At 42.7% G+C, this 16,457-nt stretch overlaps 2 protein-coding genes across 2 annotated transcripts in view; both read left to right on the top strand.

The window, feature by feature from the left end:
- LOC120021611 (ectonucleoside triphosphate diphosphohydrolase 2-like) overlaps positions 1-5,642 on the top strand; it is a 35,792-nt gene extending 30,150 nt beyond the window's left edge. Inside the window, exons 5-9 of the mRNA XM_038965413.1 lie at positions 338-565; positions 3,922-4,194; positions 4,401-4,520; positions 4,757-4,891; positions 5,118-5,642. Coding sequence (XP_038821341.1) covers positions 338-565; positions 3,922-4,194; positions 4,401-4,520; positions 4,757-4,891; positions 5,118-5,333 — 972 coding nt within the window. The 3' untranslated portion in view covers positions 5,334-5,642. The remainder of the gene's footprint in view (positions 1-337; positions 566-3,921; positions 4,195-4,400; positions 4,521-4,756; positions 4,892-5,117) is intronic.
- A 67-nt stretch (positions 5,643-5,709) lies between these two features.
- Positions 5,710-10,288, top strand: phpt1 (phosphohistidine phosphatase 1). The gene is made up of 3 exons (XM_038965414.1): positions 5,710-6,024; positions 9,447-9,574; positions 9,729-10,288. The coding sequence occupies exons 1-3, from the start codon at positions 5,859-5,861 to the stop codon at positions 9,819-9,821; spliced, it is 387 nt and encodes a 128-aa protein (XP_038821342.1). The 5' UTR covers positions 5,710-5,858; the 3' UTR covers positions 9,822-10,288.
- Positions 10,289-16,457: the final 6,169 nt, after the last annotated feature.

Below are 16,457 nucleotides of genomic sequence, written 5' to 3'. Positions count from 1 at the left end.
AAGATCCTGCATAAACATTGCTATTGTGGTTCTAAATCGATCTCTGCCTTATGCTTTTCTTTCAATGCAACCATAAGCAGTTAAAAACTTAAGGACCCTGTGTTAGTTTCATTTCAAGCTTCTGTAGACATTCTTTGAAGATTGAAAGAAAATTGATTATAGCTACCAAATGACAGATTTCCACTAAGTCTGATTCTTGTGTTAAGATTAATTTGTTGAGTAGATGGCTACCTGAGGACCTCTAGTGACCATTACAACACAGAGAACATCGGCTGACTAGACAAGCTACCCACACACCTCTCATATTACTATGTTTGTCCCTATGTGCCCGCTGCAGTATGGCTTTGTGGGCCATTGGCTGAGCCCAGGCAGACAGACTGTGGGGGCGCTGGACTTTGGTGGGGCTTCCACCCAGATCACCTTTGTGACCAAGGACGAGGTGGAGGACAAGAGGGACAGGATGAAGCTACGTTTGTACGGCCATGACTACTCCCTGTACACACACAGCTTCCTGTGCTACGGACGAGACCAGGTCTTCAAACGCCTACTGGCTCACATGGTGACGGTAGGAAACACTCTGTTTGGCCACAACAACATCAGAACCCCCTAAAGGTTACTTACTGTAAGCTTCACTCCACTTCACAGCCTGTTCACCCCGCCATCATCCAGAAGGCGAGTACAGTACAGGTGCATCAAAGCTGGGACCGAGATAATGAAAAACAGCATCTATCTCAAGGCCATCAGACTGTTAAATAGCCATCCCTAGCCGGCCTCCACCCAGTGCCCTGCCCTGAACTAAGTCACTAGCTGGCTACCACCTGGTTACTCATCCCTGCACCTTAGAGGCTGCTGCCCTGTGTACATAGACATGGAACACTGGTCACTTCAATAATATTTACATACTGTTATACCCACTTCATATGTTGTATTCTAGTCAAGGCCATCCTATTCAACTATTGCTGTACATATACTATTCTATCCACGTATACTTCAGATATAATACATATTCTATCCACATACTGTCCATACATATATATATATATATATACGGTTGAAGTCGGAAGTTTACATACACCTTAGCCAAATACATTTAAACTCAGTTTTTCACAATTCCTGACATTTAATCCTAGTAAAAACTCCCTGTCTTAGGTCAGTTAGGATCACCACTATATTTTAAGAATGTGAAATTTCAGAATAACAGTAGACAGAATTATATATTTCAGCTTTTATTTATTTCATCACATTCCCAGTGGGTCAGAAGTTTACTCAATTAGTATTTGGTAGCATTGCCTTTAAATTGTTTAACTTGGGTCAAACGTTTCGGGTAGCCTTCCACAAGCTCCCCACAATGAGTTGGGTGAATTTTGGCCCATTCCTCCTGACAGAGCTGGTGTAACTGAGTCAGGTTTGTAGGCCTCCTTGCACGCACACGCTTTTTCAGTTCTGCCCACAAATTTTCTATATGATTGAGGTCAGGGCTTTGTGATGGCCACTCCAATACCTTGACTTTGTTGTCCTTAAGCCATTTTGCCACAACTTTGGAAGTATGCTTGGGGTCATTGTCCATTTGGAAGACCCATTTGCGACTAAGCTTTAACTTCCTGACTGATGTCTTGAGACGTTGCTTCAATATATCCACATAATTTTCCACCCTCATGATGCCATCTATTTTGTGAAGTGCACCAGTCCCTCCTGCAGCAAAGCACCCCCACAACATGATGCTGCCACCCCCGTGCTTCACAGTTGGGATGGTGTTCTTCGGCTTGCAAGCCACCCCCTTTTTCCTCCAAACATAACGATGGTCATTATGGCCAAACAGTTCTATTTTTGTTTCATCAGACCAGAGGACATTTCTCCAAAAAGTACAACCGTTGTCCCCATGTGCAGTTGCAAACTGTAGTCTGGCTTTTTTATGATGGTTTTGGAGCAGTGGCTTCTTCCTTGCTGAGCGGCCTTTCAGGTTATGTCGAAATAGGACTCGTTTTACTGTGAATATAGACACTTTTGTACCTGTTTCCTCCAGCATCTTCACAAGGTCCTTTGCTGTTGTTCTGGGATTGATTTGCACTTTTCGCACCAACGTACATTCATCTCTAGGAGACAGAACGGGTCTCCTTCCTGAGCGGTATGATGGCTGCGTGATCCCATGGTGTTTATACTTGCGTACTATTGTATGTACCAATGAACATGGTACCTTCAGGCGTTTGGAAATTGCTCCCAAGGATGAACCAGACTTGTGGAGGTCTACAATTTTTTTTCTGAGGTCTTGGCTGATTTCTTTTGATTTTCCCATGATGTCAAGCAAAGAGGCACTGAGTTTGAAGGTCGGCCTTGAAATACATCCACACCTCCAATTGACTCAAATTATGTCAATTAGCCTATCAGAAGCTTCTAAAGCTATGACATAATTTTCTGGAATTTTCCATGCTGTTTAAAGGCATAGTCAACTTTGTGTATGTAAACTTCTGACCCACTGGAATTGTGATACAGTGAATTATAAGTGAAATAATCTGTTTGTAAACAATTGTTGGAAAAATTACTTGTGTCATGCACAAAGTAGATGTCCTAACCGACTTGCCAAAACTATAGTTTGTTAACAAGAAATGTGTGAAGTGGTTGAAAAACGAGTTTTATTGACTCCAACCTAAGTGTATGTAAACTTCCGACTTCAACTGTATATATATATATATATATATATATATATATATATATATATATATATATATATATACACACACACACACACTTCAGACTCCGACATTGCTAGTCATAATATTTCTATATTTCTTAATTCCATTATTTTACTTTTAGATCTATTGTTGTCTATTGTTATATTGTTGTCTATTGTTAGATACTACTGCACTGTTAGAGCTAGGAACACAAGCATTTCGCTACACCCACAACAAAAGCTGCTAAACATGTATGCGACCAATAAAATTTGATTTGATCTACGTGGGTAGAGTGGCTTTTTAGAGCAGCGGACAACTTTTGGTAACACGATATCCTCACCGGTCACACTTCCATTCACCAGGGGTCGATAGCAAAAAAATATTATCCAGAAGATTGAAATTTTGCTCGTTTTTAATGACAGCATGCTTCCGAAAAACGAGCAATCTCGCCCCAATGCTAGGCGTCGCATTTTCATGGAATCCAATTGGCTGCAATAGCATGCTGACGAAAAACTAGCAGTATTTCAATCTTCTCGATTTGTCAGTTGGGATAATGGGATAATTAGGAGTACACTGCCATCTCCCACCCCTGGATTGAGGTCCATTTTCTCAAGCCGGCTCCACGCTGTCCTGATCATGGCATAGTCACATTCTGACTAGAGAGAAGGTAATGAAGGTCTAGTCGGATTCTGGTTAATATAGTCTATATATCAGCTCAAGGAACCAAGTGACAACACTGCCCCCACGTCTGCAAAAGGAATGATAAAGTTTTTAGGTAGTACAAAATTGCGCCGAATCCCGGACTTTATTACAAGGAGCCGCTCCTTTTGTGACGAAAAACGACATTGCAGTACCGTGCCACGCTCTGTACCTTCCGTCTCCATAGTGTGTGTATTTACCTTTATGCACTACAGCAAGGGCCCGGAGTCATGTCAGCAAGGGCCCGGAGTCATGTCACGTTACAAGACACCATCATAGTCTACATCAGCACCATTGAAATATAGAAACTTTGTTATAAATCATTGGAAACACACCCACTAATATATCACCCCCAGATTGTTTTTATGTGTTGTATCTATAACAGATTAAGATAACCATGTGTATTTGAAAGTCATCCCAGGCATTAATTCCAACAATAGATATTGGTCCTCAGTACCATAGTACTCCATTTATGACTGTAGCTTGGTCTCTACTTGTTATCGGAAAGTGTCAAGTTACTGTAATAATTTCTCTCTCTCTCTCTCTCTCTTAGGATCAGGGTCACACAGGGAAAATGTCCCACCCGTGCTTCCCTGCAGGCTACAACATCACCATGAAGGTGGGGACATTGTTTGACTCTCCCTGCACGGTGGGCCAGACACCCAGCTCTGGATACAATCCCCAGGCAGCCCTGTCTGTGGAGGGCAGTGGCGACTATGATCACTGCCTGGGCAACATGACTGAGATCTTCTCCTTCCGCAGCTGCCCCTTCTCCCAGTGCTCCTTTGACAAGGTGTTCCAGCCCAATGTCAGTGGCAGCTTTATGGTGAGAGGCATTAGGAGGGGCCCATACAGTGGTTGAATCAACCCTAACCCTATCCTCAACTACAACCCTAAACCTAGTTTCATGTCCACATCGTGGTTCAACCCTAACCTTAACCCCAACTCTCAAAACACAAACCTAACCCTAACTACAGCTCAGACCCTAATCCTAACTCATCCTTTTTTTCTCTCTTTCTCTTTGTCCATCAGGCATTCTCAGCCTTCTTCTACATTCACCAGTTCCTACAGACTACTACAGGAATCCTTGTCGCCACCCCTGCCCAACTGGAAGAGGCAGCCCGTGCTGTCTGTAACATGAGCATCAAGGAGGTCAGCAGCCCTCTCTTAGTGTGTGTGTGTGTGTGTGTGTGTGTGTGTGTGTGTGTGTGTGTGTGTGTGTGTGTGTGAGAACATTTGTGTGTGAAGGGGAGAGAGCCTGCATGCATGTGAGAGACATTGTCAGTGTTTGCATGTGTTTCTCCATGAATTATGGTTTTATATGTGTTTCATGTATTTCTGGATGGATATCATGGCTATGTAATACACATTTTTGTATCCTGTTTCAGATGTTGGTGCTGGCCCCAGACCAGGAGCCTCGTCTGCAGGACTTCTGTGCTGCTTCTGTCTTCACCAAGGTGCTCTTCACGAGAGGCTATGGCTTTGACGAGATCTCATTCCCCCGCATTTCTTTCCAGAAAAAGGTAAGCTTGCTTGATGTGAATATGATTTATTTCTCTCCCTCCTTATTTTACTCCAGATACCAGCATAATCATTGACATTACACAAAGTCTTGTTAGTGTTTGTAATTTACTTATTTTTAGGCTACAGCCTCTCATTTCAGCTTTAACCACTAGTGCACCAAGTGCCTATCAGAATGCTCTGAGTGTACCCAGGCTAACCTGAGGTGTTTGTTTGAAATGTCACTAGGCAGGGGATACCTCTGTGGGCTGGGCCCTGGGCTACATGCTCAGTTTGAGCAGTCTGCTGCCGGGGGAGAGCGTAGGCCTGAGGAAGGCTCTGAAACCTGGAGCCTGGGCGGCCCTGCTCTTCCTCTTCGCCCTACTCCTCACCAGCGCCCTGATGTACGTCTCCCTGCAAGCCTGCCGCGGGAAGAAGAAAGGAAGCAGTGACATTGCCAACTAATCATCATAAGGGAATCCCTTATGCTGGTGGTACTATCCTGGAGTGTGTAGATATAATGTTGGATAAAGTATTAATTATATTGTTTCCCTTTACACAGAGATAAAAATTGAGTCCTCCCAGGCGGTCAATACATTTTAAATATCCTCGCATTAACAAATAGGGGGTTTTCTGTACAGCACGCAATGTAGGCTATAATTAATGTTCAACATCACTCTCACAACACATTTACCCAACATTTAAGTGCCATTTGTTTGTGATTTATATTCATTTTGTATTTTGATAACAAAAAATAAACTGTTTTGTACATGAGTGGTGTTTGAAGTAGGCGTTTGTATATTGACTACAACTGACTAAAACTACAAGTACCATTATAGCATCATTCTGTATTTCCGGAAGTGTGCTACGGACCTTTCTTTCCACAGTGATCATCGCAGGAAGAATTGTCTACAATTTCAAATTCAATAATTATCAGCTGTGCGAACTAGCTAAGTACGTTGCATTTCGTAGAAGTATTTTAGGAAAAAAATGTGTACTCAAACGAAGGCTGCTTCCCTAATGGCGAACATTCCAGAGGCAGAAATCGACCCGACGGGTGTGTTCAAATACGTTCTCATTCGAGTACACAGTAAAGAAGACGGCGACGATTCGAGCGTAGATATTGTACGTGGATATGCCTGGGCCGAATATCATGGTAAGAGGACCAAGAATGAGGATGCCTTTTGTCTTTCAGTTTTAGTATGATTCATGTATATGTCACTGATCTACTAGCTACAGACTACTACTCGTACTGTGCTGGCAGTGACGCTTGCGAGCCAGTAGGTGGGGCTTATGTCACTGAAAAATGTCAGAGAGGTCAGTCAGTCCAGCCCCAACTGCACAGTAAATACACTACTTGACCAAAAGTATGTGGACACCTGCTCGTCGAACATCTCATTCCAAAATCAATGGCATTAGTATGTAGTTTGTAGTAAGTAGTACTAATTTGTAGTAAGTCGGTTAGGACATCTACTAAGTCATTTTTCCAACAATTGTTTACAGACAGATTATTTCACTTATAATTCACTGTATCACAATTCCAGTGGGTCAGAAATTTACATACACACACTTGACTGCCAAAAACAGCTTGGAAAATTCCAGAAAATTATGTCATGGCTTTAGAAGCTTCTGATAGGCTAATTGACATAATTTGAGTCAATTGGATGTGTGGATGTATTTCAAGGCCTACCTTCAAACTCAGTGCCTCTTTGCTTGACATCATGGGAAAATCAAAAGAAATCAGACAAGACCTCAGAAAAAAAAAAGGTTCATCCTTGGGAGCAATTTCCAAACGCCTGAAGGTACCACGTTCATCTGTACAAACAATAGTACGCAAGTATAAACACCATGGGACCACGCAGCCGTCATACCGCTCAGGAAGGAGACCCGTTCTGTCTCCTAGAGATGAATGTACTTTGGTGCGAAAAGTGCAAATCAATCCCAGAACAACAGCAAAGGACCTTGTGATGATGCTGGAAGAGACAGGTACAAAAGTATCTATATCCACAGTAAAACGAGTCCTATATCGACACAACCTGAAAGGCCACTCAGCAAGGAAGAAGCCACTGCTTCAAAACCACCATAAAAAAGCCAGACTACGGTTTGCAACTGCACATGGGGACAACGGTTGTACTTTTTGGAGAAATGTCCTCTGGTCTGATGAAACAAAAATAGAACTGTTTGGTCATAATGACCATCGTTATGTTTGGAGGAAAAAGGGTGAGGATTGCAAGACAAAGAACACCATCCCAACCGTGAAGCACGGGGGTGGCAGCATCATGTTGTGGGGATGCTTTGCTGCAGGAGGGACGGGTGCACTTCACAAAATAGATGGCATCATGAGGGAGGAAAATGATGTGGATATATTGAAGCAACATCTCAAGACATCAGTCAGGAAGTTTAAGCTTAGTCGCAAATGGGTCTTCCAAATGGATAATGACCCCAAGCATACTTCCAAAGTTGTGGCAAAATGGCTTAAGGACAACAACGTCAAGGTATTGGAGTGGCCATCACAAAGCCCTGACCTCAATCCTATAGAAAATGTGTGGGCAGAACTGAAAAAGCGTGTGCGAGCAAGGAGGTCTACAAACCTGACTCAGTTACACCAGCTCTGTCAGGAGGAATAGGCCAAAATTCACCCAACTCATTGTGGGAAGCTTGTGGAAGGCTACCCGAAACGTTTGACCCAAGTTAAATAATTTTAAAGGCAATGCTAACAAATACTAATTGAGTGTATGTAAACTTCTGACCCACTGGGAATGTGATGGCTGAAATAAATCATTCTCTCTGCTATTATTCTGACATTTCACATTCTTAAAATAAAGTGGCGATCCTAACTGACCTAAGACAGGGAATTTTTACTAGGATTAAATGTCAGGAATTGTGAATAACTGAGTTTAAATGTATTTGGCAAAGGTGTATGTAACCTTCCGACTTCAACTGTGTGACAGAACACATCACGACAAGAGAGACAACACACCACTACATAAAGAGAGACCTAAGGCAGCAACACATGACAACACAGCATGGTAGCAACACAACATGGTACAAACATTATTGGGCACAGACAACAACACAAAGGGCAAGAAGGTAGAGACAACAATACATAATTTCCTCCACTCTCCTGGGCAGTGGTGTAAAAATACTTTGAAGTACTACTTAGTTATTTTTGGTATCTGTACAATACTTTACTATTTTTATTTTTGACTAATTTTACTCCACTACATTCCTAAAGAAATCATGTACTTTTTACTCCAAACATTTTCCCTGACACCCAAAAGTACTTGTTACACTTTGAATGCTTAGCAGTACAGGAAAATGGTCAAATTCACGCACTTATCAAGAGAACATCCCTACTACCTAATCTGGCAGATTCACTAAACACAAATGCTTTGTTTGTAAATTATGTGTTGGAGTGTGCCCCTGGCTATCCGTAAAATAAAAAAACAAGAAAATTGTGACGTCTGGTTTGCTTAATATAAGGAATTTGAAATGATTGATACTTAAGTATATCTAAAACCAAATACTTTTACTGAAGTAGTATTTTACTGAGTGACTAACTTTTACTTGAGTCATTTTCTATTAAGGTATCTTTTACTTTTACTCAAGTATGACAATTGGGTACTTTTTCCACCGCTGCTCCTGGGAAGGCTTTCCACTAGATGTTGGAATATTGCTTTGGGGACTTCCATTCAGCCACAAGAGCATTAGTGAGGTTGGGCACTGATTCAAATTCATCCCAAAAGTGTTCGATGGGGTTGAGGTCAGGGCTCTGTGCAGGCCAGTCAAGTTCTTCTACGCCGATCTCGACAAACCTCGCTTTGTGCACAAGGTCAGATTCGTCCGTCGAACTGCCAGATGGTGAAGCGTGAGTCATCACTCCAGAGATGCGAGGTTTACACCACTCCAGCCAACGCTTGGCATTGCGCATGGTGATCTTAGGCTTGTGTGCAGCTGCTCAGCCATGGAAACCCATTTCATGAAGCTCCAGACGAAAAGTTATTGTGCTGTTGTTGCTTCCAGAGACTGTTTGGAACTCGGTAGTGAGTGTTGCAACCGAGGACAGATGACTAATAAGCGCTTCACCACTTGGCGGCCCCATTCTGTGAGCTTGTGTGACCTACCACTTTGTGGCTGAGCCGTTTTTGCGCCTAGACTGTTCCACTTCACAATAACAGCACTTCCAGTTGACTGGGGCAGCTCTAGCAGGGCAGAAATGTGACAACATTACTTGTTGGAAAGGTGGCATCTTATGACTGTGCCACATTGAATGTCACTGAGCTCTTCAGTAAGGCCGTTCTACTTCCAATGTTTTCCTCTGGAGATTACATGGCTCTGTGCTCAATTTTATACACCTGTCAGCAACGGGTGTGGCCGAAATAGCCAAATTCACTAATTTGAAGGGGTGTCCACATACTTTTGTAGATATAGTGTACATTCCTCATAAAAAAACAACAGACTTTCACTGGGTTATTTTGCACATCTGTGCTTTTGAAATATTGTGTCTTTTGAGTATTTCCAAGAGATTGGTTCTGAAACCTTGAGTACATTAATGATTTTGTGTTTTTGGCACTGCAGCGGATATCTATGACAAGGTAGCAGAGGAGCTTGAGAAAGGAGGGCACCTGGACTGTGAATGTATTGGAGGAGGAAGGATTAAGCACGACTGCCAGTCAAAGAAGATCCACGTCTATGGCTACTCCATGGTAAGAGAATGCAGAATAGTGTTGTTATTTCAGTGGAACTCGTACGTCTATTGTTTGGGTTTTCTGATATTGCATGGCTGATATTACATCTCTTGAGGTTCGTTATTTCCTAGCAGCCAAGTCATCCTTTCAATTGCTTTCTTGTTTTTTGCAGGGCTTTGGCAAAGCAAATCACGCTGTTTCCACAGAGAAACTGAAGGTGCGCTATCCTAAATACGAGATCACCTGGGCTGATGAAGGATACTGACCTACACTGGACCCACCTCTGTGCTTGGACTTGGTTCAGGCCTAACTCCTTCCTGAGTGTGGGCCAACAGAACACCGCAAAACCTCAGTGGCATCACAGTATGTGAGATCTGAAGACAAACCTGTCGGTACAAAGCTGGGACTAAGACTGACACATTACCTAGTTCATCGTTTCCCAAACTCAGTCCTCGGGACCCCAAGGGGTGCATATTAATTTTTGTTGCCTTAGTATTACACAGTGTATTCAAATGATCAAATCATCATCAAGCTTTGTTTATTTGAATCAGCTGTGAAGTGCTAAGGTAAAAAGTTTGGGAAATGCTGACCTAGTTGCTGACTAATATACCCAGAACAGTGCTTGATTTTGTATTTTGTTTCAGTGAAACAATACATGGAAAACAATACTTAACAGGAATCTTTTCATGTTTAACCATAAAACTAATAAATGTTTACATTGATTTAATACTTTGTAATGTATGCTTTGTTAGCATGATTTCATGTTTAGTAAGGACATTTTATATCATACAATACCGGTACCTGAAAACGAATGAGTATGAAATTCCATCTCCGGTCATGGAGTCATAAAACCATTATCATGTTGAGCAATGTGGTTCAACATAGGGGAAATATAACACTCCATCTTTCAAATAGCTCCCTCCTGTTTCATAACAGAAAAACGCATCTGTCATTACTTTTCTCTCTACTTTATCTCACTGTGTATCTAACTACAGGAAGTTCATATGGTTTTGGGAGCCACTAAACTTCAAATTGCTGAGCAACTGCTACATGAGTGATTATAAATGTGGATATCAGATAAGGTCAGATGAACTCATTGATCTGAAATGCGTTAACTTCCGATGTTGCCATACAGGCACAGTGGTATAGTGGAGGGTAAATGCAGTTTACATGAAAGTATAGGGAGTGTTACTTTTTACACCGCAATCAGTTTACCCACCTATTGTTTTTACCATTACATCACTGTATACTGCAAGTCTACACTCAATCATGCACCTAAAATATACCTTTCTGTCAGTATGTGCTACTGCCAATTAAATTATGTATCTATAGCGAATTTAAAGTATCAATATCACACAAGTTTGATACTTTCATAAAGGTATACATTGCAAATTACTATCCTATCAGTATTCAGTGCCTTGACTTCTACATGCTCATCAGAGCCAAGTTTCTACATGGCAGCTCTGCAGTGCTCAGTGTCATGAAGAGGAATTCAGGACCTTTGATGAATGCATGCAGCCATAATATTTAGTCCTCTGTTCAGTAAAGTGCCTTTAAACATGAAAAGTGCTGTTTTTACAACCGAAGGCTCTGACTGATGCAGGTGGATGTAAAGTCTACCTGTTATCTATCAGCAGATCAGAGGAGGTCAGAGGCAGACAGTGGCTGTTATCACAGTCTAGTAGGTGCCAGGTGGTGTTCAGACGTCCACAACTCCAGCAGAAAGAGAAGGGTAACATGGGATTTAACAGAGGGTTTTCAGCACTGGTTTTACTGCTGACGTTTCTCTGGGGTAAGAACATTGACACTGTAGTCTTCATGTAATACTTTGCTAAATGTAGGCTAGTGTTTACTGAACTCACTGTCCGTGTCAGCAACAAGGAAACTTTTTAAATTCACAGTTATCAAGGAAGTGCAATATCGTTTTTGTTTTTGACTTGAAATAGGCTGTGTAGATCACAGGTGCATGATGAACCTAGGTCCTGTGGCTTTGGAAGTTACTGCTACCACAAAAACTCTTATTTATTATGTACAGTGTTACTTTATGGACTCTTGTGACATGGATTCTGTAATACCTGCTGTCAGAGACCTTGGATTGAACATTTCCCTTTACCAGATTACTGCACTGTATGGCCTTTGAGCCTGCTAACATTAGCAGCCTCATAAAACGTTGATTATAATGGGTTCTGATAAGAGGGGAGTTAAGGGGTTACTTACTGCCCGGGTAATTCTTGCACGTACTCAGGTCCAATAATGGAAGATCCTACGGGGGCATTTATGCAATTGGCCACTTAAAAAAGACAGTTTTAGTTTTTTCTGCTTAAATCACTCTCCTACTGTACTGTAGATGGAGATTATTTTCAAAGTCAATGATGAGTCTGTTGTTTTGCAGCAATTGGCTCACAGACACTTGCATGCCAGACCCCAGAGCTGAAGTGTGACTTTGTTTGTGACTGTACAGACTGCATCGATGAAGACGGCTGTGGTAAGACTCCCTCTGCTCTGACTGAGCCGGACAAATCAATTATTCTACCTGCGCTCCAGTGACCGTGCCCATTTGCCACTGAACACCAATCATGCAGCTCTGACATTTACCAAACGTTATGTTATATCACTAGAACAGGGTGGAAAAAATTCAAGGTCAAGAAAAATCAATTTCCAAGCACACACACTGCAGCTCCCTCAGACCAACACATTGCAATACAAGCTTTTGATTTTAAGTGATGCCTATGTCTGCTTGCCTGTCTGTCTGCCTGTCTGTATCATGCGTGTTGGTGGGAAACCCAAGGCTACAGAGGGATGGACTTTGTGTGTGACTTTGAGGACCCAGACGTGTGTGGCTGGCAGGACCAGTCCTTGGAGAAGGCCTACTCCTGGGAGAGGCGTCAGAGAGGGGACACACTGCCAGACAGCGGACCCTCCTCAGACTTCACTATTGGGACAGCCACAGGTACACTCTCGACAGTACTAGAACACACAGATAGGTACTCACACTCCTGCTCTCCCAGTGAATGTACACTAATAAAAAAAAAAAACTAAAACACAGGGCTTAGAAGATTTGTATCACACACTACTAAAAAATGTAATTCACATCTATTTAATTTTTGTATTTTATTTCAACTTTATTTAACCAGGTAGGCCAGTTGAGAACAAGTTTTCATTTACAACTGCGACCTGGCCAAGATAAAGCAAAGCAGTGCGACACAAACAACAACAACAGAGTTACACATGGAATAAACAAACGTACTGTCAATAACAATAGGGAAAAAATCAGTATACAGTGTGTGCAAATGAGGTAAGATTAGGGAGGTAATGCAATTAATAGGCTGTAGTGGCGAAGTAATTACAATCTAGCAATTAAACACTGGAGTGATAGATGTGCAGAAGATGAATGTGCAAGTAGAGATACTGGGGTGCAAAGGAGTAAAAAAAATATAGAAATATAGAACAATATGGGGATGAGGTAGTTCGATGGGCTATTTACAGCTGGGCTATGTACAGATGCAGTGATCTGTGAGCTTCTCTGATAGCTGATGCTTAAAGTTAGTGAGGGAGATATGAGTATCCAGCTTCAGTGATTTTTGCAATTCGTTCCAGTCATTGGCAGCAGAGAACTGCAAGGAAAGGCGGCCAAAGTAGGAATAGGCTTTGGGGGTGACCAATGAAATATACCTGCTGGAGCGCGAGCTACGGGTGGGTGCTGCTATGTTGACCAGTGAGCTGAGATAAGGCGGGGCTTTACCTAGCAAAGACTTATAGATGACCTGGAGCCAGTGGGTTTGGCGACGTATGTGAAGCGAGGGCCAGCCAACGAGAGTGGTGGGTAGTATATGGGGCTTTGGTGAATGAGGCTATTTGTGTGTGGGAGATTATACAATGACTGTGTATTGTGTTTTTAGGTTGGTTTATGGGAGTGACCGAAGTGAAGGCACATTCTCCCAGCACTGCAATGATGGCATCTCCAATGATGAAACAGTCTTCTCCCTCATGCCGAATGCACCTCAGATACTTCCTCTGGGACCCAGGTAACACAATAGCATTACAAAATCAAGGGTTTTACAGTGATATTTAGCTAGTTCTTCTGATCAGTTTTAGCATGGGAAACACAGGGGTTAGCCACTGTGTAGAATGAGGTAAATTCCAGCAAAATCTAACCTTTATACTATTATCAGGGTTCACAGGGCTGGGGCCTGCCCCACTGTGGGCCTCTGTGTATAGGGAGGATAGCACCCAGCAGGCAGTGGTGTGGCGTCCTGAGAGCACCAGTGTGCGTGGCTGGAGGGAGGCAACCGTCTTCCTGGGACGCATCCCCACCACCTTCCAGATCCGCCTCCACTCCCAACGCACCGAGGGGCGCCGCGGAGACGTGGCTATAGACCAGCTGCATTTCTTCGACTGTGCCCTGCCTCGTGAGCCTCTCTCTTTTTCTGTCTTTTGATTCCTCTGTTTCTTTATGCTCTCTTCCTCAGATCTGTTATTCTGTGTCAGTGTGTTAACATCACTTTGAGTTTAGAGAGATTACTCTTTCTCTCTCTTTCTCTCTCTCTCTTTCTCTCCACCTCTACCTCTCTCTTTGTGCTCAGTGCCAGTCCCAGGGGAGTCGTGTGCTGCAGGGTTACTGCAGTGTAATAGGGAGGGCTGTGTGGAGCAGCGTCAGGTCTGTGACGGCGCTGATGACTGTGGTGACAAAACTGACGAGCAGAATTGTGGTGAGAGTCACCTTATTTCATCCTTATTTTAACCCTCTTCCACTATTTTTATGAACTCTGTATGGCTTTGTGTGTTTAGGAGGCTACTGGGGCTGTGACTTTGAAGAAGGAGTGTGTAACTGGGACCTGAGGACTGTCTCCACTAGTCTGAAGTGGACAAGGACCAGTCAGGCCAATATCTCCATGACAGACCCTTTTAAAGGACCTGGTAGAGACCATTCCAACAATACTGCATCGGGTACAAGCTCAATGTCATTATAGAAACATATTAATAGTTGTTCTGTCCTGATTTTATTCCTCAGTGAGATGTCTTCAACTTGTGTTATTGCCCTGAAGGTCACTTCCTGTATGTCACTGTACCTGAAGGCGGGCTCAAATCTGATTGGACATCCTTTCAAAGCCCTCTACTGGAACCAACCAATAGCACAGATCCTTGCAAGGTATGCACTAAGGCACAACAAGGCTTCTCCAAAACACCCCTCTATCATGCTGTCTCCACACACACACATGGCTTCTACCTTGGCAGGCCAGTCTTTTGAACTTTATACGCACATTTACATTTAAAAAATATTGCCATTTAGCAGACGCTCTTCTCCAGAGCGACTTACAGGAACAATTAGGGTTAAGTGCCTTGCTCAAGGGCACATCGGCTGATTTTTCAGCTAGTAGACTCGGGGATTCAAACCAGCAACATTTATATTACTGGTGTAAGGCTACCAAACGCATATCACACATACACACACTATCACACACTATATCATCACTCTGACAGTCATCATATTGCTAACCTCTCAGTCAAGATAACAATAGTTGAATCAATCATTATGTTCACTTTAATTACTAATTTACTACAGTCTGTAAAGTTATAGATACTTGTCTTTAATGTGAGCAAAAATACCTAAATGAACGTCATGTCTGCCCTGTAGATGGTGATGTACAGCCACCAGTTCGGGCCCAGGTCTGGAGGCCTGTCTGTGCTGGTGGCAGACACGGAGATCTACCCGGTGTGGCAGAGGGGGGGTGCCCTAGGGGACCTCTGGGTCAAGGCTGAGGTGGAGATCATTAGCAACACCAGCTTCCAGGTGAGTGGACTAGATAGGGCTTGGTGGACATAATCAAAGCGTGGACATCTGTTCCAGATGGTTTTCCAGATAATCAAAGAGCTTACATTGGATGAGGGACAGTATTGGTATAAAAGCCTGTTGAATACTGACCACCTTTTTATTTGCATATTGCTCTCATTCTCCTTTTAATGACATTCATCTGTCTTAGCTTGTGTTTGTGGCTGCGATCCGAGACAAGGAGTACGGAGGGGTTGCTATCGATAGCATTATGATGTCTCCTAACTGCCGTCTCTCTAAAGGTGAACCAAATAAACACATACAAGGAAGGTGTTTTCTGAATCACACAATGTATAAAAAACTGAACTACTAATAATGTTAACCAACAGCACAGTGCAATATGGTCATAACATAGCATGTATACTGCATCTATTTACCTGCTTACTCTGGCCCCTTCCCACCTTTCCTCTTGCAGGAAATGTCACATTAGCTAATTTCCCCAAACCTCCTGGGCATCCTTGCACTAGCGACACCAGTAAGATCTGTGACTTTCATGAAGACTGTGCGAATAAAGATGACGAGGCAAAGTGCGGTGAGTACTCTGCGTTTACGATGTATGTATTATTGTAGGTGTATTATACAGTTGAAGTCGGAAGTTTACATACACCTTAGCCAAATACATTTAAACTCCGTTTTTCACAATTCCTGACATTTAATCCTAGTAAAAATTCCCTGTCTTAGGTCAGTTAGGATCACCACTTTATTTTAAGAATGTGAAATGTCAGAATAATAGTAGAGAGAATTATTTATTTCAGCTTGTATTTCTTTCATCACATTCCCAGTGGGTCAGAAGTTTACATACACTCAATTAGTATTTGGTAGCTATGCCTTTAAATTGTTTAACTTGGGTCAAATGTTTCGGGTAGCCTTCCACAAGCTTCCCACAATAAGTTCGGTGAATTTTGGACTATTCCTCCTGACAGAGCTTGTGTAACTGAGTCAGGTTTGTAGGCCTCCTTGCTCGCACACGCTTTTACAGTTCTGCCCACAAATTTTATATGGGATTGAGGTCAGTGCTTTGTGATGGCCACTCCAACACCTTGACTTTGTTGTCCTTAAGCCGTTTTGCCA

This window comes from Salvelinus namaycush, chromosome 26 (assembly GCF_016432855.1).
Source record: "Salvelinus namaycush isolate Seneca chromosome 26, SaNama_1.0, whole genome shotgun sequence".
NCBI classification, from domain to species: Eukaryota; Metazoa; Chordata; class Actinopteri; order Salmoniformes; family Salmonidae; genus Salvelinus; species Salvelinus namaycush.
The sequence above is the reverse complement of the archived record's forward strand: the minus strand, read 5'-3'. Positions and strand labels throughout refer to the sequence as shown.